General features: G+C 63.4%; 2 protein-coding genes and 1 long non-coding RNA gene across 6 annotated transcripts in view; 1 reads left to right on the forward strand and 2 right to left on the reverse strand.

The window, feature by feature from the left end:
* The window catches only part of HDAC7 (histone deacetylase 7), a 67,530-nt gene extending 49,754 nt beyond the window's left edge, over positions 1–17,776 (forward strand). For all 3 annotated transcript variants that reach the window (XM_058861341.1, XM_058861344.1, XM_058861340.1), the window contains exons 3-25: positions 393–483; positions 1,400–1,511; positions 1,600–1,715; positions 2,323–2,445; positions 4,218–4,327; positions 5,048–5,164; positions 5,949–6,147; positions 6,223–6,431; positions 7,128–7,337; positions 7,979–8,183; positions 8,569–8,702; positions 9,888–10,008; positions 10,107–10,156; positions 11,749–11,856; positions 13,078–13,133; positions 13,270–13,357; positions 13,584–13,703; positions 14,448–14,545; positions 15,336–15,454; positions 15,590–15,723; positions 16,428–16,512; positions 17,289–17,427; positions 17,639–17,776. In XM_058861341.1, the coding sequence (XP_058717324.1) occupies positions 393–483; positions 1,400–1,511; positions 1,600–1,715; positions 2,323–2,445; positions 4,218–4,327; positions 5,048–5,164; positions 5,949–6,147; positions 6,223–6,431; positions 7,128–7,337; positions 7,979–8,183; positions 8,569–8,702; positions 9,888–10,008; positions 10,107–10,156; positions 11,749–11,856; positions 13,078–13,133; positions 13,270–13,357; positions 13,584–13,703; positions 14,448–14,545; positions 15,336–15,454; positions 15,590–15,723; positions 16,428–16,512; positions 17,289–17,427; positions 17,639–17,684 (2,790 nt within the window). In that variant the 3' untranslated portion in view covers positions 17,685–17,776. The remainder of the gene's footprint in view (positions 1–392; positions 484–1,399; positions 1,512–1,599; positions 1,716–2,322; positions 2,446–4,217; positions 4,328–5,047; positions 5,165–5,948; positions 6,148–6,222; positions 6,432–7,127; positions 7,338–7,978; positions 8,184–8,568; positions 8,703–9,887; positions 10,009–10,106; positions 10,157–11,748; positions 11,857–13,077; positions 13,134–13,269; positions 13,358–13,583; positions 13,704–14,447; positions 14,546–15,335; positions 15,455–15,589; positions 15,724–16,427; positions 16,513–17,288; positions 17,428–17,638) is intronic.
* On the reverse strand, positions 2,462–3,938 carry LOC131590937 (uncharacterized). 2 transcript variants are annotated; one of them, XR_009280220.1, is made up of 3 exons: positions 3,358–3,938; positions 2,630–3,097; positions 2,462–2,507 (listed from the first exon to the last, which is right to left on the reverse strand). It is a non-coding gene; the product is annotated as an uncharacterized LOC131590937 (long non-coding RNA). The 2 variants fall into 2 exon arrangements; XR_009280221.1 differs by lacking the exon at positions 2,462–2,507 and having other exon boundaries at positions 2,550–2,920; positions 3,032–3,097.
* Positions 17,777–19,438: 1,662 nt separating the features above from the next.
* Positions 19,439–25,783, reverse strand: LOC131590935 (twist-related protein 2-like). The gene is made up of 2 exons (XM_058861352.1): positions 24,533–25,783; positions 19,439–20,582 (listed from the first exon to the last, which is right to left on the reverse strand). Exon 1 carries the CDS (start codon positions 25,009–25,011, stop codon positions 24,538–24,540), a length of 474 nt encoding a protein of 157 aa, XP_058717335.1. The 5' UTR covers positions 25,012–25,783; the 3' UTR covers positions 19,439–20,582; positions 24,533–24,537.
* Positions 25,784–26,063: the final 280 nt, after the last annotated feature.

Below are 26,063 nucleotides of genomic sequence, written 5' to 3' on the forward strand. Positions count from 1 at the left end.
ACTGTCCCCAGCGTGCTCTGTCCCCCGGGGTGGGGCTGGGGGTGGCCGGGGGTGGCTCGGGTGGGGCCGGGGTGGGTCTGGGGGTGGCTGGGGGTGGCTGGGGTGGGCCTAGGGTGGGTCTGGGGGTGTCTGGGGGTGTCTGGGGTGGGTCTGAGGGTGGCTGGGGTGGGTCTGGGGGTGGCTGGGAGTGTCTGGGGGTGTCTGGGGTGGGTCTGGGGGTGTCTCGGGTGGGTCTGGGGGTGTCTGGGGGTGTCTGGGGTGGGTCTGGGGGTGTCTGGGGGTGTCTGGGGGTGTCTGGGGTGGGTCTGGGGGTGTCTGGGAGTGTCTGGGGTGGGTCTGGGGGTGGCTGGGGTGGGTCTGGGGGGTCCCGTGCCCACGTCCTTGTCCCACAGGTGGCCATGGAGTCCCCGCACCGCGAGGCTGAGCCGGGCCAGCAGGAGCAGGAGCTGCGGCAGATCCTCAACAAGGACAAGAGCAAGAGGAGTAAGAGCTCCCTGTGCCCAGGGGGGGGACCAGAGGGGATTTCGGGGGGCTCTTCCCTTCCCCAGACCGAGCTCTGCCTTCCCGTGGGGGAAAGGGGTGGGGGAGCATCAGCAGAGCTGGGCTGCAGACCCTGCTGGGACCCCCGGGATGGGTTATGGACCCCAGTGAGGTGACAGATCCCTCTGGGACCCCCGGGATGGGTTACAGACCCCCAGGATGGGTTTGCAGCCCCCAACCACCCACCAGACCCCGCTGGGACCCCCAGGATGGGTTACAGACCCCCAGGATGGGTTTGCAGCCCCCACGCACCCACCCGACCCCCCTGGGACCCCCAGGATGGGTTACAGACCCCCGGGTTGAGTTTTCAGCCCCCACCCACCCACCAGACCCCCCTGGGACCCTCGGGCTGGGTTTGCAGCCCCCTCCCGACCCCCGTGGGACCCCCGGGCTGGGTTTGCAGCCCCCTCCCGACCCCCCTGGGACCCCCGGGCTGGGTTATGGACCTCACTGAGGTGACAGACCCCCTCTGGGACCCCCGGGCTGGGTTTGCAGCCCCCTCCCGACCCCCCTGGGACCCCCGGGCTGGGTTTGCAGCCCCCTCCCAGCCGCGGTGTCCCGGCGCCCTCTGGAGGAGCTGCCGGGGGCTCGCTCCCAATTTTGGGACGCGCTGGGCTCCACATCGCACCTAATTAAATATTAATTTCTTAATTGGCTGGCGCTGGGAGGTGCCGAATGCCGGAGCTGTAAGCGCGGGGCGTTCCTGCTGGGACAGATCGGGAATGGGATGGGGACAGACCCGGCTCTGCCTCCCGGGGGTCCCGGGGTCACTCCTGGAGCCTTTGGGGTGGCGATTGCGGCCTCAGGGACCCTTGGGAGCGGCTCCGAGCCCCGTGGGGTCACCGTGGTCACCACGCAGGTGCCGTGGCCAGCACGGTGGTGAAGCAGAAGTTGGCCGAGGTCATCCTGAAGAAGCAGCAGGCGGCTCTGGAGAGGACCAGCAACGCCCCCGCTGCTGCCCTGCCCTACAGGTAAAGCCCTGGAACCTCCTGGCCCCGGGCAGGACCTGCCCCTGCCCCTGCCGGGCAGCTGGGAAGGAGCTCTGGATTCTCCCCGCAGGTCTCTGGAGCCTCTGGAGCCCGAGGGTCCCTCCCCTGCCATGCTCAGCACCTTCCTGTCCCCCGTGGGCAGCGCTTCACTCGATCCCCCCGAGCATTTCCCGCTGCGGAAAACCGGTGAGGGCTCGGGAATGTCCTCGTGTCCCTCAAAACATTGGGAATGTCCCTGTGTCCCTCAAAACATTGGGAATATCCTCGTGTCCCTCGAAACATTGGGAATGCCCCTGTGTCCTTCAAGATGTCAGGAGTGTCCCCGTGTCCTCAAGAGACTGGGAATGTCCCCGTGTCCCTCAAGAGGTCGGGAATGTCCCCATGTCCCTCAAAACACTGGGAATGTCCTCATGTCCTTCAAAACACTGGGAATGTCCTTGTGTCACTCGAGATTGGGAATGTCCCCCAAGATGTCAGGAATGTCCCCATGTCCCTCAAAACACTGGGAATGTCCCCGTGTCCTTCAAGATGTCAGGAGTGTCCTCATGTTCCTCAAGATGTCAGGAATGTCCCCGTGTCCCTCAAAACATTGGGAATGTCCCCCAAGATGTCAGGAATGTCCCCATGTCCCTCAAGATGTTGGGAATGTCCCCATGTCCCCCAAGACCTCGGGACTGTCCCCGTGTCCCCCAAGACCTCGGGACTGTCCTGGTGTCCCCCAAGACCTCGGGACTGTCCCTGGCCCCACGGAGCCCGTTCAGGTGGCTCCAGGGCTCACCCCTGTCCCCGGCAGCGTCCGAGCCCAACCTGAAGGTTCGGTGCAAGCCCAGGAAGTGCCTGGACCGGCGCAAGAACCCCCTGACCCGCAAGGAGAGCGCTCCCCCCTCGCTGAAGAGGCGCCCGCCCGAGGCCATCGGTGAGGAGGGACCGGGGTCCCTGTGTCACCTCTGTGTGCTGTGCCCGGGGTCCCTGTGTCACCTCCTGCTGTGCCCTGGGGTTCCTGTGTCACCTCCGTGTGCCCGGGGTCCCTGTGTCACCTCTGTGTGCTGTGCCCGGGGTCCCTGTGTCACCTCCTGCTGCTCCCGGGGTCCCTGTGTCACCTCCTGCTGTGCCCGGGGTTCCTGTGTCACCTCTGTGTGCCCGGGGTCCCTGTGTCACCTCCTGCTGCTCCCGGGGTCCCTGTGTCACCTCCTGCTGCTCCCGGGGTCCCTGTGTCACCTCCTGCTGTGCCCGGGGTTCCTGTGTCACCTCTGTGTGCCCGGGGTCCCTGTGTCACCTCCTGCTGCTCCCGGGTCCCTGTGTCACCTCCTGCTGTGCCCGGGGTTCCTGTGTCACCTCTGTGTGCCCGGGGTCCCTGTGTCACCTCTGTGTGCCCGGGGTCCCTGTGTCACCTCCTGCTGCTCCGGGGTTCCTGTGTCACCTCTGTGTGCCCGGGGTTCCTGTGTCACCTCTGTGCGCCCGGGGTCCCTGTGTCACCTCTGTTCCCCGGGCTCCTGTGTCACCTCTGTGTGCTGTGCCTGGGGTCCCTGTGTCACCTCTGTGTGCTGTGCCCGGGGTCCCTGTGTCACCTCTGTGTGCCCGGGGTCCCTGTGTCACCTCTGTGTGCCCGGGGTTCCTGTGTCACCTCCTGCTGCTCCGGGGTTCCTGTGTCACCTCTGTGTGCTGTGCCCGGGGTTCCTGTGTCACCCCCGTGTGCCCGGGGTCCCTGTGTCACCTCTGTGTGCCCGGGGTCCCTGTGTCACCTCCTGCTGTGCCCGGGGTCCCTGTGTCACCTCTGTGTGCCCGGGGTCCCTGTGTCACCTCCGTGTGCCCGGGGTCCCTGTGTCACCTCCTGCTGTGCCCGGGGTTCCTGTGTCACCTCCTGCTGTGCCCGGGGTCCCTGTGTCACCTCTGTGCCCGGGGTCCCTGTGTCACCTCTGTGTGCTGTGCCCGGGGTTCCTGTGTCACCTCCTTCTGTGCCCTGGGTTCCTGTGTCACCTCTGTGTGCCCGGGGTTCCTGTGTCACCTCTGTGTGGTGTGCCCGGGGTCCCTGTGTCACCTCCTGCTGTGCCCGGGGTCCCTGTGTCACCTCCTGCTGCTCCCGGGGTCCCTGTGTCACCTCCTGCTGTGCCCGGGGTTCCTGTGTCACCTCTGTGTGCCTGAGGTCCCTGTGTCACCTCCTGCTGTGCCCGGGGTTCCTGTGTCACCTCTGTGTGCCCGGGGTCCCTGTGTCACCTCTGTGTGCCCGGGGTCCCTGTGTCACCTCCCGGTGTTCCCCGGGGCTCCTGTGTCCTCCTGGAGGTGCTGCTGTGGGCTGGGTGACCCACCAGGTGTTGGGGCAGCTCCTCCTGCTGATTTTGGGGCCAAGGATGGACCTGGGGGGGCTGCTCGGGGTTCCCAGCGTGGATTCGGCCCCAGACGGGTGGGGGGCAGCGCTTGGGGGGCAGGGAGGGGCTGGGCAGGGGGTCAGGGTGGGCTGGGCAGGGGGTCAGGGTGGGCTGGGCAGGGCAGGGTGGCAGGGAGGGGCTGGGCAGGGGGTCAGGGTGGGCTGGGCAGGGGGTCAGGGTGGGCTGGGCAGGGGGCAGGGAGGGGCTGGGCAGGGCAGGGGGTCAGGGTGGGCTGGGCAGGGGGTCAGGGTGGGCTGGGCAGGGGGTCAGGGTGGCCTGGGCAGGGTGGCCGTGCCCTCAGGCCGTGTCTGTCCCCTCCCAGACTCGTCCCCCAGCAGCAGCAGCACCCCCGTGTCCGGCTGCAGCTCTCCCAACGACAGCCTGCCCGCCGAGCACCCAGCGCTGCCCGCGGCCCCGGGAGCGGCCCATGAGGTGACACCTGGGGGGCTCTGGGGGTCCCTCTGGGCTCAGGGGGAGGGACACGACCCCAGCTCCAAATCCCCTGCTTGGAGATGCCCTTCCCTGCTCTCCCTGCAAGCTGGGATGTCCCTGGATGCCCCTGGATGTCCCTGGATGCCCCTGGATGCCACTGGATGCCCCTGGGATGCCCCTGGATGCTCTGGGATGTCCCTGGATGCCACTGGATCCCCCTGGGATGCTCTGGGATGTCTCTGGATGTCCCTGGATGTCCCTGGATGTCCCTGGATGCCCCTGGGATGTCCCGGGATGCCCCAGGATGTCCCTGGATGTCCCTGGATGCCCCTGGATGCCCCAGGATGCCCCTGGATGCCCCTGGGATGCTCTGGGATGTCTCTGGATGCCCCTGGATGCCCCTGGATGCTCTGGGATGTCCCGGGATGCCCCAGGATGTCCCTGGATGCCCCTGAGATGTCCCTGGATGCCCTGGGATGCCACTGGATGCCCCTGGGATGCTCTGGGATGTCCTTGCATGCCCTGGGATGTCCCTGGATGTCCCTGGGATTCTCTGCTCAGGGATGCTCTTCCCAACCCAGCACTCCTCCGACACCCACCCTCCTTCAGGGTGCATTTCCCGTCTCTGCCATTGCTGTCCTGCCCCATGGGTGTCCCCAGGGCTGTCCCCGCTGTCCCTGGCGGGGGGAGCAGGGCGCTGATGGCTCCTGTTCGCTGCAGACACCCCTGGCGCAGCGGCTGCTGATGCAGGAGAGTTCACTGGCCCAGTTTGCCCTGCAGAGCGCGGCCTCCCTGCCGGCCATCACCCTGGGGCTGCCGGCCACCGCCGGTGCCAGGGTACGTGCCCGGGTTCTACCCCCGTGGGGCTTCCTTTGGGTTCGGGGCTTTCCTTTGGGTTCGGGGCTTTCCTTTGGGTTCGGGGCTTTCCTTTGGGTTCGGGGTTCCCGGTGCCTCCCGGTTCGGACGGTCCCGCTCCGCTCCCGGTGCCGCCCGGTTCGGGTGATCCCGTTCCCCTCCCGGTGCCACCCGGTTCGGACGGTCCCGCTCCCCTCCCGGTTCGGACGATCCCGTTCCCCTCCCGGTGCCACCCGGTTCGGACGGTCCCGCTCCCCTCCCGGTTCGGACGATCCCGTTCCCCTCCCGGTGCCACCCGGTTCGGACAATCCCGTTCCCCTCCCGGTGCCACCCGGTTCGGGTGATCCCGTTCCCCTCCCGATTCGGACTGTCCCGCTCCCCTCCCGGTTCGGACGATCCCGTTCCCCTCCCGGTGCCGCCCGGTTCGGATGATCCCGGTGCCGCCCGGTTCGGATGATCCCGTTCCCCTCCCGGTGCCTCCCGGTTCGGGTGATCCCGTTCCCCTCCCGGTGCCTCCCGGTTCGGGTGATCCCTTTCCCCTCCCGGTGCCTCCCGGTTCGGGTGATCCCGTTCCCCTCCCGGTGCCGCCCGGTTCGGATGATCCCGTTCCCCTCCCGGTGCCGCCCGGTTCGGATGATCCCGTTCCCCTCCCGGTGCCTCCCGGTTCGGACGGTCCCGTTCCCCTCCCGGTGCCGCCCGGTTCCGACAATCCCGTTCCCCTCCCGGTGCCTCCTGGCCGTGCCCGACGCCGTCCCTGTCCCCGCAGGGCGATGCCGAGCGCCGGGCGCTGCCCAGCCTGGCTCACCGCGTGCCGGTGCTCAACGGGCCGGTGCTCCCGGGCACGCACTCGCCCGTCTTCATCCCGGCCAGCCTGGAGCAGCACGAGCCCGGTGGCCCCCTGTCCCCCCGGCTGCAGCCCGTCATCATCCTCGAGCCCTCGGTCAGCCACGCTCCGCTGGTGGCCGGTGAGTGTCGGGCTCGGGGACCTGGGGACGATGTCACCTCTGCCACCCCTCACCTGTCGCTGCTCTCCTTCCCAGTGCCGGGCTTGGGGACCGTCCCCTTCTCCTTCGCCCCCTCGCTGATCCCGGCCGAGCGCCTGTCCCTGCCCGGCCACCACAAACCGCTGGGCAGGACCCGCTCGGAGCCGCTGCCACCCAGCCCCAAGGCCGTGCAGCAGCACCTGCTGTTCCAGCAGCACCACGCGCATTTCCTCGAGAGGCTCAAGCAGCAAACGCACCTGGGCAAGGTGAGACCCGGCCCGGGCCATGGGGGTGGCACCTGGGCAAGGTGAGACCCGGTCCGGGCCATGGGGGTGGCACCTGGGCAAGGTGAGACCCTGCCCGGGTAAAGGGGGTGGCACCGGGGCAAGGTGAGACCCGGCCCGGGCCATGGGGGTGGCACCTGGGCAAGGTGAGACCCCGCCCGAGCAATGGGGGTGGCACCTGGGCAAGGTGAGACCCTGCCCGGGTAAAGGGGGTGGCACCTGGGCAAGGTGAGACCCGGCCCGGGTAAAGGGGGTGGCACCTGGGCAAGGTGAGACCCCGCCCGAGCAATGGGGGTGACACCTGGGCAAGGTGAGACCCGGTCCGGGCAATGGGGGTGACACCTGGGCAAGGTGAGACCCTGCCCGGGCCATGGGGGTGGCACCTGGGCAAGGTGAGACCCCGCCCGAGCAATGGGGGTGACACCTGGGCAAGGTGAGACCCTGCCCGGGCCATGGGGGTGGCACCTGGGCAAGGTGAGACCCCGCCCGGGCCATGGGGGTGGCACCGGGGGGTGACCGTGGCACCGGGGGGTGACCTCGCGGCTCCCGGGTGACCCAGCCGCGGTGACAGCAGACCCGCAGTGGTCACGGCTCAGCTTCCCCGCTCCCTCCCGAGATGTCCCGTCCCCTCCTCGCCCCCCGTGTCACCTCCCCCTGGCACTGTCCCCTTGGCTGCAGCGCATGGCCAAGTCCAGCGAGAAGCCCCGGCTGCGGCAGATCCCGTCCTCCGAGGACATGGAGGCCGAGGGGACGCTCCCGGAGGCCGCGGCCGAGGGCGGGGACCCCGGCAGGGCACGGCTGGAGCCCCCCCGGCCCGGCAGCAGCGGGAAGGAGCCCGAGAGGACGCAGAAGATGGGGCAGCCCCAGGAGGAGCTGGTCCTGCAGCAGGTACGGGAGGGAAGGGCAGAGTTGGGGACACGGGGACAGCGTCTGGAGCTGGCAGGGACAGGGACAGAGCTGCGGCCACCCCTGGTGTCAGCACAGCCGGGCTTTGTCCCCGAATTGCCGGGCTTTGTCCCCGAATTGCCGGGCTTTGTCCCCAAATTGCCGGCTCTGTCGCATCGCTGCTGTCACTGCGGGGCTGAGCCGGCAGGGAGCAGCAGATGCTGGGACACTCCTGTCTGTCCTGTCCTGCCGTGTCCCCCTGTCCTGTCCTGCCTTGTCCCCCTGTCCCCCTGTCCTGTCCTGCCTTGTCCCCCTGTCCCCCTGTCCTGTCCTGCCGTGTCCTGCCTTGTCCCCCTGTCCTGTCCTGCTGTGTCCCCCTGTCTTGTCCTGCCGTGTCCCCCTGTCCTGTCCTGCTTTGTCCCCCTGTCCTGTCCTGCCGTGTCCCCCTGTCCTGCTGTGTCTCCCTGTCCTGCCGTGTCCCCATGTCCTGTCCTGCCGTGTCCCCCTGTCCTGTCCTGCCTGTCCCGTTTCCGAGCCCGGAGCAGCCTCTGGATCCAGCTCTGGCCACACCGATCAGGGCTGTGTCCCCTGTCCCCCGAGCTGGGGCCGCTGGCCCAGCCCCTGACGCTGTCCCGTGTCCCCAGGCCCTGCTGTGGGACTCGTTCCAGCGGGTGCAGCAGCAGCTCCTCAAGCGCCAGCCCTTGGCCGACCCCCCCGTGGTGCCCCCCGGCCACCGACCCCTGTCCAGGGCCCAATCGTCCCCGGCCACGGCCAGCGCGTCCCTCCCTGCCCAGGACACCAAAGCTCTGGCCCTGCCCGTGCAGGAGCCCCAGCCACACTTCACCACAGGTACAGCCACACCTGCCTGGGACGGGAGGGGACGTGGGGATGTCCTGGGGCAGCTCCACGTCCGTCCTGGCCATCCCCGGATCTTTGGGAGCGCCGGGAGAGAGCTGGGGGAGCCCCTTCTCCTTCTCTCAGGTGGCTTTTCCAGGTGGGGTTTGCTCACCTGGATCATTCCTGGGCCACCTCTGCTGGGAATGGAAGGCAGGATGGGCTTCCAGCAGGTTTGGAAGAGAGGCCCTGGGGATTTGGGGTAGAATGTCCCCGGTTTGGGGCAGAATCTCCACGGTTTGGGCAGAACCTCCTGCGGTTTGAGGGGGATTTGGGTCAATGTTTGGGGTCTTGGAGCCCCCAGAGGAGCTGAGGGAGCAGCTCTGGCGGTGCCTGGCAGGGCTGGTTTACGACTCGGTGATGCTGAAGCACCAATGCTCCTGTGGAGACAACAGCAACCACCCCGAGCACGCCGGGAGGATCCAGAGCATCTGGTCCCGGCTGCAGGAGCGGGGCCTGCGCAGCCGCTGTGAGGTGAGCCCAGCTCTGTCCCTCTGCATCCCATTCCATCCATCCTGCATCCCATTCCATCCCTCTGCATCCCATCCCATCCCTCTGCATCCCATTCCATCCCTCTGCATCCCATTCTGTCCATCCTGCATCCCATTCCATCCCTCCTGATCCCATTCCATCCCTCCTGATCCCATTCCATCCCTCCTGATCCCATTCCATCCCTCCTGATCCCATTCCATCCCTCCTGATCCCATTCCATCCCTCCTGATCCCATTCCATCCCTCCTGATCCCATTCCATCCCTCTGCATCCCATTCCATCCCTCTGCATCCCATTCCATCCCTCTGCATCCAATTCTGTCCCTCCTGATCCCATTCCATCCCTCTGCATCCCATTTTGTCCCTCCTGATCCCATTCCATCCCCCTGCATCCCATTCCATCCATCCTGATCCCATTCCATCCCTCTGCATCCCATTCTGTCCCTCCTGATCCCATTCCATCCCTCTGCATCCCATTCCATCCCTACTGATCCCATCCCATCCCTCCTGATCCCATTCTGTCCATCCTGATCCCATTCCATCCCTCCTGATCCCATTCCATCCCTCCTGATCCCATTCCATCCCTCCTGATCCCATTCCATCCCTCCTGATCCCACCCCATCCCTCCTGATCCCATTCCACCCCTCCTGATCCCACCCCATCCCTCCTCCTGATCCCATTCCATCCCTCTGCATCCCATTCCATCCCTCTGCATCCCATTCCATCCCTCTGCATCCCATTCCATCCCTCTGCATCCCATTCCATCCCTCCTGATCCAACCCCATCTCTCCTGATCCCATTCCACCCCTCCTGATCCCATTCCACCCCTCCTGATCCCATTCCACCCCTCCTGATCCCATTCTGTCCCTCCTGATCCCACCCTCACCCATCCCTGCTGCCTCCACCCCTCCTCCCGGTGTTCATCCCCATTTTCTGGGTCGGCCCATCCAGCTCTGTCCATCCCCCCGGGCATTCGGGCTCTGCTGGAACCCAGCTGGGCACAGGGAGGGGCTGATCCCTCCAAACCCTGCAGTTCCTCCAGCTCAGGTCCCGCCTGCTAAAACCCTGCCTTGGGGCCGCTCAAATTCCCAACCCGGCGGATCCTGAGCTGGGGACACCACGGGGGGGTCCCCTGCGTGTCCCCCCCGGTCACAGCCGTGTCCCCCCAGTGCCTGCGGGGCCGCAAGGCCACCCTGGAGGAGCTGCAGTGCGTCCACAGCGAGCGCCACGTCCTCCTCTACGGCACCAACCCCCTCAACCGCCTCAAACTGGACAATGGGAAGCTGGCAGGTGGGTCCTGGGGGGCTCCAGCAGCTCCCCTGGAGCTGCTCCCCTCCCCAGTCCTGTTCTCCCAGCCCTGAGCTCCTCCCTGTCCCCTCTCTCCGCAGGGATCTTGTCCCAGAGGACGTTTGTGATGCTGCCCTGTGGAGGGGTGGGGGTGAGTGCTCCCGGGATTTGGGGGTGTGGGGTCACTTCTCCATCCCTGTCCTGGATTTGGGGTCACTGCTCCATCCCTGTCCTGGATTTGGGGTTACTGCTCCATCCCTGTCCTGGATTTGGGGGTGTGGGTCACTGCTCCATCCCTGTCCCGGGATTTGGGGTCACTGCTCCATCCCTGTGCTGGGATTTGGGGGTGTGGGGTCACTGCTCCATCCCTGTCCTGGATTTGGGGTCACTGCTCCATCCCTGTCCCGGGATTTGGGGTCACTGCTCCATCCCTGTGCTGGGATTTGGGGGTGTGGGGTCACTGCTCCATCCCTGTCCTGGATTTGGGGTCACTGCTCCATCCCTGTGCTGGGATTTGGGGTCACTGCTCCATCCTTGTTCTGGATTTGGGGGTGTGGGGTCACTGCTCCATCCCTGTCCTGGATTTGGGGTCACTGCTCCATCCCTGTCCTGGATTTGGGGTCACTGCTCCATCCCTGTCCTGGATTTTGGGGAATGGGGTCACTGCTCCATCCCTGTCCCGGGATTTGGGGTCACTGCTCCATCCCTGTCCCGGGATTTTGGGGTCACTGCTCCATCCCTGTCCTGGATTTGGGGTCACTGCTCCTTCCCTGTCCTGGATTTTGGGGAGTGGGGTCACTGCTCCATCCCTGTGCTGGGATTTGGGGTCACTGCTCCATCCCTGTCCCGGGATTTGGGGTCACTGCTCCATCCTTGTTCTGGATTTGGGGGTGTGGGGTCACTGCTCCATCCCTGTGCTGGGATTTGGGGTCACTGCTCCATTCCTGTCCCGGGATTTTGAGGTCACTGCTCCATCCCTGTCCCGGGATTTGGGGTCACTGCTCCATCCCTGTCCCGGGATTTGGGGTCACTGCTCCATCCCTGTCCTGGATTTTGGGCTGCTCCTTTTTGGCCCCTCAGGGCAGCTCCCGAAGCCCCTGGGCTGCCCAGCTGGGGCTGTTTGATGTCAGTGTTGGACCAGAGCAGCTCCTGGTCCTTGGGAAGGTCTGAACACCCCTCCCTGGAAGGGGATCCTCGATCCAGAGCCCCCCGAGGCGTTCCCAGGGGCACCAGGAGGGAGGGCAGCAGTGACACGGGGACATCAGCTCGTCCCTTCTCTCCAGTCCTCTCCATCCCCAGCTTTCCCTCCTGGTTTCTCTGCATTCACTGCCTTCCTCCTCTCCTCCTCTCCCTCTCCCTGTCCCTGTCCTGTCTCTCTTTCAGGAAGGGGCTCCCTCGGTGCCTTCCTGCTGCCTCTTCTGGTTCTGCTCCTCTCCTTGCCCCCCGTGCTGGGCACCAGCTCTGCTTTCCCTGCTCTGCCTCCTTTCCCTGCTCTGTTCCCCTCTGGGCTCGGGGAGCTCACACCTGGCCCCGATCAGAAGAGACTTTTTGAGTTTCCCCGGCTCTTGAGGCGGTGCTGATCAAACCAAGATGTTTGGTTAAACACTAAAAATAAGATAAAGAAGGTAAAAGAGAGGGGGAGCTGGGCAGGAGGAGGATGTGGGGTGGCACAGGACACCACGTGGCTGCTGTCACCGAGATGTCCCCTGCTGTGGGACCCCCTGACCGATGTCCCCTCTCCAGGTGGACAGTGACACCATCTGGAACGAGCTGCACTCGTCCAACGCTGCCCGCTGGGCCGCTGGCAGTGTCACCGAGCTGGCCTTCAAGGTGGCCACCAGGGAGCTGAAGGTAGCTGGTGGCCTTGGGGGGGCCCAGGGTGGTGTCACCCCATTTCTGGGGGTCCCAGGGTGATGTCACCCCATTTCTGGGGGTCCCAGGGTGGTGTCACCCCATTTCTGGGGGTCCCAGGGTGGTGTCACCCCATTTCTGGGGGTCCCAGGGTGGTGTCCCCCCACGGCTGAGGGTCCCAGGGTTGTGTCACCCCATGGCTGGGGGTCCCAGAGTGATGTCACCTCATTTCTGGGGTTCCCAGGGCTGTGTCCCCCCACAGCTGGAGGTCCCAGGGTGATGTCACCCCATTTCTGGGGCTCCCAGTGTGGTGTCACCCCATTTCTGGGGGTCCCAGGGTGATGTCACCCCATTTCTGGGGCTCCCAGTGTGGTGTCTCCCTATTGCTGGGGGTCCCAGGGTGATGTCACCCCATTTCTGGGGTCCCAGGGCTGTGTCCCCCCATTTCTGGGGGTCCCAGGGTGATGTCCCCCCATTTCTGGGAGTCCCAGTGTGGTGTCTCCCTATTGCTGGGGGTCCCAGGGTGATGTCACCCCATTTCTGGGGGTCCCAGGGTGGTGTCACCCCATTTCTGGGGGTCACAGGGTGGTTTCACCCCATTTCTGGGGGTCCCAAGGTGGTGTCACCCCATTTCTGGGGGTCCCAGGGTGGTGTCACCCCATTTCTGGGAGTCCCAGGGTGGTGTCTCCCCATTTCTGGGGGTCCCAGGGTTGTGTCACCCCATTTCTGGGGGTCCCAGGGTGATGTCACCCCATTTCTGGGGGTCCCAGGGTGGTGTCACCCCATTTCTGGGGGTCCCAGGGTGGTTTCACCCCACTTCTGGGGGTCCCAGGGTGGTGTCTCCCCATTTCTGGGAGTCCAAAGGCGGTGTCACCCCATTGCTGGGGGTCCCAGAGTGATGTCTCCCCATGGCTGGGGGTCACAGGGTGATGTCACCCGATTTCTGGGGGTCCCAGGGTGATGTCACCCCATTTCTGGGGGTCCCAGGGTGATGTCACCCCATTTCTGGGGGTCCCAGGGTGATGTCACCCCATTTCTGGGGGTCCCAGGGTGATGTCACCCCATTTCTGGGGTCCCAGGGTGATGTCACCCCATTTCTGGGGTCCCAGGGTGATGTCACCCCATTTCTGGGGGTCCCAGGCTGTGACTCTGGGGCCATGGGGGGGTGTGTGTGACCCTGGGGGTGGCAGCTCTGACCCCTGGACTCTGCTCTGTCCCCAGAACGGTTTTGCCGTGGTGCGGCCGCCCGGACACCACGCGGACCCTTCCACAGCCATGTAAGCCCCCTCCCCAAAAAGCAGCTCCAGGAGCAGCTCCGTGGCTCCGAAGCACCCCCAGATCAATCCCCTGGGAGCCCCCCGGGGGTGATTCCACCAGGAAAGGCCCCAGAGGTGACTCCCACCCCTTTTCCAGGGGATTCTGCTTCTTTAACTCCGTGGCCATCGCGGCCCGGCAGCTGCAGCAGAAGGGGAAGCTCAGCAAGATCCTCATCGTGGACTGGGTGAGTCCCCCCAGAACATCCCCAGAACATCCCCAGAACATCCCCAGGGGCGATTCCTGCTCCAGCTCCTGCAGGATCGTGGCTGGAACCCCCTGGTGCTGTCAGGATGGAGGAGTGGGAGCAGCTCCTGGGCTGGGGGACCCAGACCCGGCTGCTTTGGGGGCTCCCTGAGGTTCTGGGGTCACCCCACAGCTGCCAAAATCCTCTCCCAATTCCCTCCCCGCAGGATGTTCACCACGGCAACGGGACCCAGCAGATTTTCTACCGGGACCCCGAGGTTCTCTACATCTCCCTGCACCGCCACGACGACGGGAATTTCTTCCCGGGCAGCGGAGCCGCTGATGAGGTGAGAGGGGACAAAGGGGACAGCGGGACAGGGCGGGGCTGGGCAGGGGCGGTGCCCTGGGGGGCTCCTTTCCCACCCCTCACCCTGCGGATCCCAGCAGGATTCCCGGCAGGAAAATTCCACCGCTCCTGACCCCGCTGTGGCACCGGGCAGGGGGGGCAGGACCCCCAAACTGCTTCTCCTGTGGCGCAGGAGAGGGGATTGGGACCCCCAAAGATCCTCCCATGGCCCAGGAGAGGGGATTGGGACCCCCAAACACCTTCCCATGGCACAGGAGAAGGAGCTGGGACCCCCAAACACCTTCCCATGGCCCAGGACAGGGGCTGGGACCCCCATAGACCCTCCTGTGGCCCAGGACAGGGGCTGGGACCCCCAAACACCTTCCCATGGCCCAGGACAGGGGACTGGGACCCCCAAACACCTTCCCATGGCCCAGGACAGGGGACTGGGACCCCCAAACACCTTCCCATGGCCCAGGACAGGGGACTGGGACCCCCAAACACCCTCCTGTGGCCCAGGACAGGGGGCTGGGACCCCCACCTGCCTCCCCCAGTCCTGGCAGTGCTGGAGCCCGGCCCTTCCTGACATCCCTGGGGACCCTTCCTGACATCCCTGGGGACCCATCCCGACATCCCTGGGGACCCTTCCTGACATCCCTGGGGACCCTTCCTGACATCCCTGGGGACCCTTCCTGACATCCCTGGGGACCCATCCCGGCCTCACCCCGTCCTTGCTCCCTCCCAGGTGGGCGCTGGCCCCGGCGAAGGCTTCAACGTCAACGTGGCCTGGGCTGGGGGGCTCGACCCCCCCATGGGGGACCCTGAGTACCTGGCAGCCTTCAGGTACCGTCCCCACGTCCCTGCCCCTGTCCTGTGCTCTGGGGGGTGACCCCTGTCCTCACCCCCTTTTCCCCATGAGGGGGTGACCCCTCTCCTCACCCCCTTTTCCCCACCTGGGGCTCACCCCTCTCCTCACCCCGTTTTCCCCATGAGGGGGTGACCCCTCTCCCCACCCCATTTTCCCCATTTTGGGGGTGACCCCTGTCCCCACCCCCTTTTCCCCATGAGGGGGTGACCCCTCTCCCCACCCCAATTTCCCCGTTTTGGGGCTCACCCCTCTCCCCACCCCGTTTTCCCCCACCTGGGGGGTGACCCCTCTCCTCACCTCCTTTTCCCCATTTTGGGGGTGACCCCTCTCCCCACCCCCTTTTCCCCATTTTGGGGGTGACCCCTCTCCCCACCCCGTTTTCCCCATTTTGGGGCTCACCCCTCTCCCCACCCCGTTTTCCCTGTTTGGGGGTGACCCCTCTCCCCACCCCCTTTTCCCCACCTGGGGGTGACCCCTCTCCTCACCCCCTTTTCCCCATTTGGGGCTCACCCCTCTCCTCACCCCCTTTTCCCCATTTTGGGGCTCACCCCTCTCCTCACCCCCTTTTCCCCATTTTGGGGGTGACCCCTCTCCCCACCCCCTTTTCCCCATTTTGGGGGTGACCCCTCTCCCCACCCCCTTCTCCCCATTTTGGGGCTCACCCCTCTCCCCACCCCGTTTTCCCCATTTTGGGGCTCACCCCTCTCCCCACCCCCTTTTCCCCATTTTGGGGCTCACCCCTCTCCCCACCCCGTTTTCCCCCAGGACCGTGGTGATGCCGATTGCCCAGGAGTTCAGCCCCGATGTGGTGCTGGTCTCAGCCGGCTTCGACGCGGCCGAGGGCCACCCACCCCCCCTGGGTGGCTACAAAGTCTCTGCCAAGTGTAAGGAGGTGGCCAGGGGAGGGGTCCCCACCTTGGGGACCCCCAGGGAGGGGTGGCCACTCCTGGGGGAGCCCCTGGAGGTTTTGGGGTTGGGTTTGGGCAGGGGGAGGTGACGTTCCTGGCGTTGTCCCGCAGGTTTTGGCTACATGACCAAGCAGCTGATGAGCCTGGCCGGGGGGGCCGTGGTGCTGGCGCTGGAGGGGGGCCACGACCTCACGGCCATTTGTGACGCGTCCGAGGCCTGCGTGTCCGCCCTGCTGGGCCACGAGGTGAGAGCCAGGCCTGGGCTGGCACTGACCCCCAGTGCCACCACCCCAGTGTCCCCCAGTGTCCCCCAGTGACCCCCAGTGCCACCACCCCAGTGTCCCCCAGTGTCCCCCTGTGACCCCCAGTGCCACCACCCCAGTGTCCCCCAGTGACCCCCTGTGACCCCCAGTGCCACCACCCCAGTGTCCCCCAGTGACCCCCTGTGACCCCCAGTGCCACCACCCCAGTGTCCCCCAGTGACCCCCTGTGACCCCCAGTGCCACCACCCCAGTGTCCCCCAGTGACCCCCTGTGACCCCCTGTGACCCCCCAGTGCCACCACCCCAGTGTCCCCCTGTGACCCCCAGTGACCCCCTGTGACCCCCAGTGCCACCACCCCAGCCTGGGCACGGCCTCCAGTGACCCCCCCAGTGTCCCCCAGTGACCCCCTGTGACCCCCAGTGCCACCACCCCAGCTTGGGCATGGCCCCCTGTGACCCCCCCTGTGACCCCCAGTGACCCCCCCCCAGTGTCCCCCAGTGACCCCCTGTGACCCCCAGTGACCCCCAATGCCACCAATCCAGCCCAGACATGGTCCCCTGTGACCCCCAGTGTCCCCTGGTGCCACCACGCCCCTGTGACCCCCCTGTGTTCCCTGGTGCCACCCCCCTGTGTCCCCCCCATGTCCCCTGGTGCCACCCCCCGTGTCCCCCCCGTGTCCCCCGCAGCCGGAGCCGCTCCCGGAGGAGAGCGTGAGGCAGAAGCCCAACGCCAACGCTGTGCGCTCGCTGGAAGCCGTGATCCAGGTGCAGAGTGAGTGACTGGGAACGGGGCCTGGGGCACCTGGAAGGTCCTCACCGGGCAACAAAGATCCCGGGGGGTCCCCATCATCCTCCTCCTCCTCCTCTTCCTCACAGGAGGGGGTGCCTCAAGTGTGCATTTACTGCAAGGGAGTCCAGAAACCTGGGCCACCTCTGTCCTGAGCCACCTCTGTCCTGGGCCACCTCTGTCCTGGGTCACCCCCATCCTGGGTCACCCCCATCCTGGGTCACCCCTGTCCTGGGTCACCCCTGTCCTGGGTCACCCCCGTCCTGTGTTACCTCTGTCCTGGGCCACCTCTGTCCTGAGCCACCTCTGTCCTGAGCCACCTCTGTCCTGGGTCACCTCTGTCCTGGGCCACCCCTGTCCCAGGCTCTCCCTGTCCTGAGCCACCCCTGTCCTGGATCACCCCTGTCCTGGGTCACCTCTGTCCCAGGCTCTCCCCATCCTGGGTCACCCCTGTCCTGGGTCACCTCTGTCCCAGGCTCTCCCTGTCCTGAGCCACCCCTGTCCTGGGTCAGCCCTGTCCTGGATCACCCCTGTCCTGGGTCACCCCTGTCCTGGGTCACCCCTGTCCTGGGTCACCTCTGTCCTGGGTCACCTCTGTCCCAGGCTCTCCCCATCCTGGGTCACCTCTGTCCTGGGTCACTCCTGTCCTGAGTCACCTCTGTCCTGGGTCACTCCTGTCCTGAGTCACCCTTGTCCTGGGTCACCCCCACCCCGGGCCACCCCGTCCCGGTGTCCCGCAGCCCCTCTGTCCCCTCCCGCAGGTAAATACTGGGTGGCCGTGCAGCGCTTCGCCTCCAAGCTGAGCTGCTCCTTCCTCGAGGCTCAGCACCACGAGGCCGATGAGGTGGAGACGGTCACGGCCCTGGCGTCGCTCTCGGTGGCCGTGATGGTGGAGAAGAGGTGACATTCCCGGGGTGGGGGTGGCAGCGGGGCAGGGCCGTGTCCCCAGACCCCGGGTGAGCTTCTGGGACCAGCGGGGGCTCCGTGCTGGGCTCTTCCCGAGTGGAAACCGGAGCAAATCCTCCTGCCTGGGGGGTGTCCGCTGCTGTCCCCTCCCTCCTGTCACTGTCACTGTCACCGCGATCTCCTCAGTGTCGCGTTCCCCCCGCAGGGCGCAGGAGGAGCCGATGGAGCAGGAGGAGCCCATGAACCAGTGACAGCCCCCCCGGCTCCCGTTTGTCCCCCTGGACTCCTGGAAGGGACATTCCCGCACCCAGAGGGACGGGACCGAGCCCGCAGCCTCCCCCCCACCCCCTCCCCGATTTCGGGACCCCTGGTGAAGGGGGTGAAGCCCCCCCAGCGCTGCGGGACAGACCCCCCGATCCCGGGAAGGGCCGGACATTGGGATGGACGCTCGGAGCACCCCGGGGGCGGCTCCCAGAGCCTCCCCCGTGCCGGGGAGGAGAATCCCGGGGTTCGCTCGGCGGGGACGGGACCTCCACGAGCTCTCCAAGGGTTCCCTGGCTCCCCTCGCCCGGCTGGGACACAGGGACGGAGCGGCAGGGACGGGGCCGGGAGCTCGCTGGGCACGGCGGGGCTCGGAGCATCCCAGGGAAAGCTCGGAACAGCCCGGGGAAAGCTCGGAGCATCCCGGGGAAAGCTCGGAGCAGCCCGGGGAAAGCTCGGAGCAGCCCGGGGAAAGCTCGGAGCATCCCAAGGAAAGCTCGGAGCAGCCCGGGGAAAGCTCGGAGCAGCCCAAGGAAAGCTCGGAGCAGCCCGGGGAAAGCTCGGAGCATCCCAAGGAAAGCTCGGAGCAGCCCGGGGAAAGCTCGGAGCAGCCCGAGGAGGGTTCAGAGTGTCCCAAGGAAAGCTCGGAGCAGCCCCAAGGAAGGTTTGGAGCATCCCGAGGAAGGTTCGGAGCACCCTGAGGAAAGCTCAAAGCATCCCAAAGAAAGCTCGGAGCGTCCCGAGGAAGTTTGGGAGCATCCCGAGGAAGGTTTGGAGCATCCCGAGGAGGGTTTGGAGCATCCCGAGGAAAGCTCGGAGCATCCCGAGGAAGGTTTGAAGCACCCCAAGGAAGGTTTGGAGCATCCCAAGGAAAGCTCGGAGCATCCCGAGGAGGGTTTGGAGCATCCCGAGGAAGATTTGGAGCATCCCGAGGAGGATTCGGAGCATTCCCGGCGAGGCCGGAGCTCGGGCCGTGCCCCGGGGCTCCCCCCGAGCACCGAGCGCTGCCCCCGGCTCTGATTTGCACTACGGACCCTGCGGGCGCTGATGTGACCCCGGCTCCTCTTCCCGGGGCAATTCCCGCTGGAATTCCGGGACCGATCCGCTCCGGCCGCGCCCCCTGAGCCCCCTCCCCGGCCCGGGGATGCCCAAAGCCCCCCCGGTCCCTCCCCTGAGCCTCCGAGGGCTCCAAAATCCATCCGGATTTGCCTTTTCCCGTTCCCCAGAGCTTTTCCCGAGGGTTTTCCACACGAGGATCGGGCTCTGAGCTGGGGAGGGGGTTTGGGGACAGAGGGGACACAGCCCTGGCTGAGCTGGGGGGGTGGGGGCGGCTCCGGCTGCGGGAGGAGATTTTGTAAAAAAAAAAAATCCCAAAAAAAAAAAAAAAAATCCCAAAATGGAAACAAAAAGAAAGGAGAAATTTAAAGAGCAAAAAAAACCCAAAAAGCCTCTGGAGGAATCAAAACCCTTCGTGTGGCCCAGGGTGGGGGTCCCAGGGAGGGATGGATCCATCCTGCTGGATTTTACCAGGAATTTGCCATTCGCGGATTTTTTGGGGGCTTTTCCTCCCAAAAAAGGGGATCAGGAGGATCATTAGGATGACATTTTGTTCATTTTAAGGCTTTTTTCTCATTTTAAGGTGTTTTTTTCTCATTTAAAAATACAGGTTTTGTTGGTTTTTTTTTTTTTCATAAAACAAGATGCACCAAAATACTTGAAAATATTTTTTTTTTAAATATATTTCACCTTTTTTAAAAAAAAAAAGATTGGTTGGAAGCCGGAGTCTCACTCCTCAGGTTTTTCCCCTTTATTTTTCAAGCACAATTTATTATTTTTTGAATGAAGATTTTAAACTTCTGAAGCCGATTTTGTTTCTCAGCTGTAAAATCCTTCCTGTGTGGAACAAAGGAATCACAGCCCCGTTTTTAAGGGAGTTTTGAATTTTTTTTTTTAAGCATCCCCAGATTTTTTTTTTTTGAAGGCTGCAATCCACTCCCCGGAGCAGGGAATCCACTCCCACTGCCTGAAAAAATTGGGAATTGGGTAGAAAAGGTCGCTCTGGGCTTTCCTGTGGCTCCTCCGTGGATTCTCCGGTGTTCCCCAAATCTGATCACAACTGAACTCCTCTCCCGTGGAATATTTGGGGGTTCAGGCCTCCCTGGAAAGGATTTTGCCCCCTTTTTTTGTGCCATAACAGGCAAAAAACTCTGATTTTGTTTTGCCTGATTGCAATAAAAGCGGCCCAGCCGAGGGGAGCCGGCAGCTTCCGTAGGAAACACGAGGATTGAAGCTTGGAAAATTCCCCCTGGGCTTTATTGGGGTGGTTTTGGGCACCCCCATCGTCCTTTCAGTGCCCCCAAAAAGAGCCCAAACCCCCCCAGAGTTCCCAAAACAGCCCCAAAATTCCCCCATTCCCGCCAGCTCTGTCTCCAGCCTGGATTGCTGATAAATTCCAAGGATTCGGGTGGTTCCAGCAGGGAGTTTTTGAGGGAAATCCGTGGGGGTCAGCAGCCCCCAAATCCCCCCCGTGTGTTCATCCATGGGAATCCGTGGGAAGGTCCCGGCAGAGCCTTCGGAGCGGGATAAAAGCGCAGGGGGGGCTCCTTCCCCTTCCCCTCATTCCAGAGGAATTGTCCTGCCCGCTCCAGGAGGCTCCAGGAATCTGGGATCGTTCCTTACCTGCGAGCCCACAACAAATCCCAGCCCCGAGTTCCTCCGGCAGCATCCGAAGAGACTCAAAGCAGCTCCTGCTGCGGCTCCCTCGGGCTCATCCCTAAAGTTTTTGGGATCCCCGGGGCTGCCGGGGGTTTGGGGATCGTTCCCTCTTCTCTCCAGGGTGGTTCCTGTGGGGTTTTGGGTGTTGGAGCTGCTTCCATCGAGGCGGAGACCTGGGGGGACACAGCGGGGTCAGCTTGGGCTCGGCTTCCCGAAATCCGGCAAATCCTGGAAGAGCCGCTCCCTCCGCAGCTTCGCGTTCCCAAATTTCCCCAGAGCCGCGAGGGATGTGCCGGGAAACGTCCCCACGGCTGAGCCCGGGAATGAAAAGCACCGAAATCCCATTTTTTCACACAGAACTGATCTGGGAGAGCCCCCTGGGAGCGCTCCCGGAGCCAGGGAGGGTGGATGGAGCAGGGAATGGGAACGGCTCCGGTTCCTGGGGCACGAGGGGATGGATCCCCGCGGGATCCCGGCACCCTCAGGGCTTATTCCAGGTTTATTCCGTCCCCTCCCGCTTTGTTTCCTCCTCACCGAGACCTTTCCCTCTCTGGAGAGGAGCCTGGGGAGGGATAAATCAAATCCTCCAGGAATTCAGCCCCGGGAAGGGCTGAGGTAACGCCAGGGAATGGAGAACGGGAGATTAAAATCCCCCAAAAGCTTCTGTGTCCCTGGCTGAGCCCTTGGGATGGGGAACGGGCACATCCAGGGGCTCAAGGACAACAGGCGGCCAAAATTCCGGAGTCACGGCCAGGCGGGATCATCTCAACCCATCCCTTGGAAAAATGGATCAGCTCCCTGATCCCAGCGAGGTCTGATCCCAAAAATCCCTCACCGGGCGATTCCAGGGCTGCGGGAGCCTCCGGACCCTGCGGGATTTGGGATGGAGAAGCTCCCGGAGCTCCCCAAGCCCCTCCTCGCCCTTCGGCTTCCTCGCCTTTGTCCACCCCGGGAATCAATGCCGGGCGTTCCCCCGCAGCTCCCGGGATGAAAAAGCGGCTCCAGAGGAATTCCCGAGGCCGAGGCAGCTCCAGCGAGCTCCGCTTCCTTGCAGGGGCCATAAACCCGGAGATATTTCCACATTCCCGAGGGCCGGATCCGTGATTTTATGTCCGGATTAATTTTAATTAATCCCGAGCAGTGCGGGGATCCTGCCATGGGGAGCAGCTCGGTCCCCCTGGGTGGGTTTTTTTTCCCGTTTTTAATGAAAATGTGGGGTTTTTTTGCTGGAAAAATGAATCCAGCGGCTCTGGTGGCGCCTGTGACAATTCCCTGCGAGCATCCCGGGATTTCAGGGAATCTCCCACATCCCTCACCGGGGCGGCTCCTCCAACATCTCCCCCTCCTTCCCGAGCGAAAACAGCAGCAGATTTTGGGGAACCCTCTGGCCTCCAAACCTACTCAGTTCCAGGAGAAAATCCCAATCAGGGAGAAACAGATTTCCCGGGATTTCGGCAGCTCCTCGCCTCTCCCGAGACCCCAACCCCAAACCGGGGGTCCCGAACCACCCTGGGCGGTTTCACCAGGGGCTGGATCCACTTTGAAGGGATTGATTTGGGGTGGGAACGGATCCCTGCTTTCCTGCCGGCCTGCAGAAGGATCTGGGAGATTTTAAAGCAGCTTGAGATGGATTTCCCGAGCAGGGAAATAAATAGGGAACAGGGAATAGGGATGGGAGCTGTTCCCGAGCTCCCCCAGTGCCCCGGAGCAGCGAGAGGTGTTTATAAATAAAAGCAAATGAAGCAGCCGCCAGACAAAGCCGATTCCAGGCGAGAGCAACAGTCCCCAAAGGGAAGATTTATCCAAGGTCTTTCAGGAGAGACAATTAAGAGAGGGCAACGCGAGAGAGGCGATAAATCCAGGAGAGGCGATAAATCCAGGGAGACAAATGAAGGGCGAGGAACATCGGCGCTCAGCCTCTCCCCCCGGCACTTCCAGTTTCCAGCCTCATTTTCTCCTCCAGCAGGGAAAGAAACCATTTTAATGCACTCAAGACTCAGCCGAGAAAAGCTGGGGGGGACTTCAAACGTGATTTCTGTTGCCTGAGGGCTCCATCCCTCTTTCCCCGGCTGATGTGTCCTGGTTAACAAGGGCACATCCAGCTATTCCAGCCCCCTTTGATATTTAATCGGCCGAGTTCCACTATCCAGGGGCTGCTTTCCATTAGGAAATCCCAGCCCCGTTGCGAGCGCCGGGTTCGTTCCCTCCTGGGAGGGAGAAGGAGCTTTCCCCAGCCCGGCACGGCTTCCCTGGAGGCTCTTCCCTGATTTTGGGTTTTTTCCGGGAGATTTCCCCGTCCCTCTCCATCCCTGCCCTGCTGGGATTGTTCTCCGGGACCCAAAAACGCTGCAGGGTGACCTGGGGTGGGTGATTCCCTCCCCAGTTGGATCGGGATCGGTTTTAAGGGGAATGATGATCCCGCTGCGCTCACGGGAGCTCTCCAAAGCGACTGGAGGGGTTTTAATCCCTCCGTTTATCACGGGAGAGCAGCTCCTGCCAAGAACTCGGATTAAATAAACAGCCCTGGCAGTCGGGTTCCACAAATGGAGCAAAAATGGGTCTGGGGGTGCTGGGGAGGGGGCTCAGCCTCCCCCACCTCCCCAGGGAAAAGGGATTTTAGTCAGGCTTTGCAAAATTCGGGATGAAGCCGCGCCTGTCTTTGGGGAGCGCCCCCACAACAGCCCCAAAACTGGAGAATCCAACCCCAAACGGTCAAACCCTAAAGGGGGTGCCCAGAAGAGGGTGAGGGGTCCCGGGGGGGCACGGGGGGGTTCAACATCCCGACTGATCCTGGAGGATTTTGAGCATCCCAAAGTGGGGACAAGGAGCCACTCGCTCCTCCTCTGGCCGGCCCCGAGGGGAGGTGACCCCGGTGTCACCCAAGGAAGGGCAGCTCCCGGCGAGGACAGGATTTAATGTCTGAAACAACAGGGTCTGCCCCCAGAATTGATATTTCCACACGAATTTAGCGAGGTGTCAGATTTCCTGCTGGTTGGGAGGGATCTGGCTGGGAAAGGGAGTTGTAAAGCGGCCCATCCTTAATCGAAATCCCCTGGGAGATGTTCCCTGGCACCTCCACGACCTCGAATTTGGGGATGTTCGGTGTCCGAGGAGAGCCAGGAGGAGCCCTGGGGCCTCTCGGGAGCCGAGTTCCCTTGAGGGGAGTTCCTGGCTTGGGAACGTCCTCTGGAACCTTCTGCTCCTGCTCTGCGGGAAGTGCCAGCGCCTCGTCAACCCCACTCCTCCCATTCCCGATTCCTCCCGGCCCTAAAGCTCTGAAAATCAGATTATTCCCCTCTCGGCATCCCGAGGGACGCTCGGGTGCTGCTGGATGGAGCTGAGCCCTTCAGATTTCCCCACGCAGCGCAGGATTCCCGTGGATCCCTCGGGATCACGGATCCCACGGTGCTGCAGAGCTCTGGGAGAGGAACAGCGCTGGAGGACACGAGGCCACCCCCGGACAGGGCGGGTTTGACACCTCGGCAGCTCCAGCAAGGCCAGGGCTTTGGGAATAAATCAGATTTTTGGGAATAAACCAGATTTCTGGGAATAAACCAGATTTTGGGGAATAAATCAGATTTTGGGGAATAAATCAGATTTTTAGGAATAAACCAGATTTCTGGGAATAAACCAGATTTCTGGGAATAAATCAGATTTTGGGGAATAAACCAGATTTTTGGGAATAAACCAGATTTCTGGGAATAAATCAGATTTCTGGGAATAAATCAGATTTCTGGGAATAAATCAGATTTCTGTGAATAAATCAGATTTCTGGGAATAAATCAGATTTCTGTGAATAAATCAGATTTCTGGGAATAAATCAGATTTCTGGGAATAAACCAGATTTCTGGGAATAAACCAGATTTTTACAAACCCCTTTTAAACCCTCCCCGCCCCTGCCGAGTCAGCTCCAGGACAGCTCGGGAACCGCCACCTCCTCCCGCAGGGATGAGAAATCCTTGATCCCTGGAGGGCCAGGAGGGGCGGGATGGAGCCGGGACACGGCGGTGGCAGGGAGGTGACAGGGAGGTGACAGGGAGGTGACACGGAGGAGGCGACAGGGAGGAGGTGACAGGGAGGTGACAGGGAGGTGACACGAAGGAGATGACACAGCCACACGTACCCAGCTCAGTGAGACGCCGACATGGACCAGGCTCCCTCCATCCTCCACACGGAGAAGGCGTAGCTGAGCCTCTCGTGGGCCAGGAAGTTGCAGCTGGTGGCGACCTTGTGGTCCAGCTCGTCGCTCTGCAGCACCTGGCACAGGAAATCGATGTAGCGAGCGGCCAACTTCAGCGTCTGGATCTTGCTCAGCTTGTCCGAGGGCAGCGTGGGGATGATTTTGCGCAGCTCGGCGAAGGCGTCGTTGAGGGACTGGGTGCGCTGGCGCTCCCGCACGTTGGCGATCACTCGCTGGGCTTGGGCATCCTCGGGGGGCTGCGGGGCCGGGCTGCGCCGGCTGCGCTTGCCCTGCGGCGAGGGGGCTCCTCCGGGGCCCTGCCCGCGCTTGCGGCCGCTTTTCCTGGGCAGCCTCTCGGCTTCGTCCTCGCTGGTGGCCGCGCTGCCCTCGGGGGACTCCGGGGAGAGGTTTTCCTCCTTCATCTCCTCGGCCGGCCGGGTAGCGGAGGAGCCGCCGGTGGCTCCCGAAGGGCGGCCCGGAGCATTCGCCCTCGGGGCTGCCCGGGCGCCCCAAGCCCCGCGGAGCTCTCCAAGGAGCTCCTTTGGCTTTTTCCTTTGGGCCAGGAGAGGAGGGCGCCGGGATGACTTCGGGAACGGCTCCTGCTGATAGGGCGAGCGGGGCGGGGGCGGACCAGGCGCAGACCAATGCAGGGGAACGCCAGAGGCTCTGGAGCTTATGGGTTCCAGATTTCCTCTCTCTCCCTCCCCACCGCCACCCCGAGCCCTCCGGCACAGATGCTCCGGCTGCCGCCCGCATGTCGGGGGACGTTGCCGGTGCCAAGGGAGCCCCGGCCGTGGAGCTCGGGGTTGGTTTTGGGGGGGTTCTGGGGCTTTTTAAAAAATTATTCTTCAAGGTGGTTGACCCCCGTGAAGAAATCTCCAGGCGTGTTTGAGGAGATGCTCGGCTGGGAGGGACCCGGGTGGGGATTTGGAGCTCCAGGGGTGGCAATGGTTGAGTCAGGAACTCCCAAAATCCAGTGGGAGAAGCAACCAAAGGGAGATGGGTATTCATAGGGCTCTTGAGGAAAGGCTTCAGTCCAAATGAGCTTGAGTCCATTTGTCCATCTGCCAGGCCGTCTGTCCATCCATCCATCATCTGTCCATCCATCCATGGATCCATCATCCATGGATCCATCATCCATCTGCCAGGCTGTCTGTCCATCCATCTACCCATCCATGGATTCATCCATCCATCCATCCATGGATCCATCCATCCATGGATCCATCCATCATCCATCCATCCATCATCCATCCATCATCCATCATCCATCCATCATCCATCCATCCATCCATCATCCATCCATCCATCCATCATCCATCCATCATCCATCATCCATCCATCATCCATCCATCCATCCATCCATCCATCCATCCATCATCCATCCATCATCCATCCATCATCCATCCATCCATCCATCCATCCATCCATCCATCATCCATCCATCATCCATCCATCCATCATCCATCCATCATCC

The sequence above is a fragment of the Poecile atricapillus genome, chromosome 35, assembly GCF_030490865.1.
Source record: "Poecile atricapillus isolate bPoeAtr1 chromosome 35, bPoeAtr1.hap1, whole genome shotgun sequence".
Lineage (NCBI taxonomy): Eukaryota > Metazoa > Chordata > Aves > Passeriformes > Paridae > Poecile > Poecile atricapillus.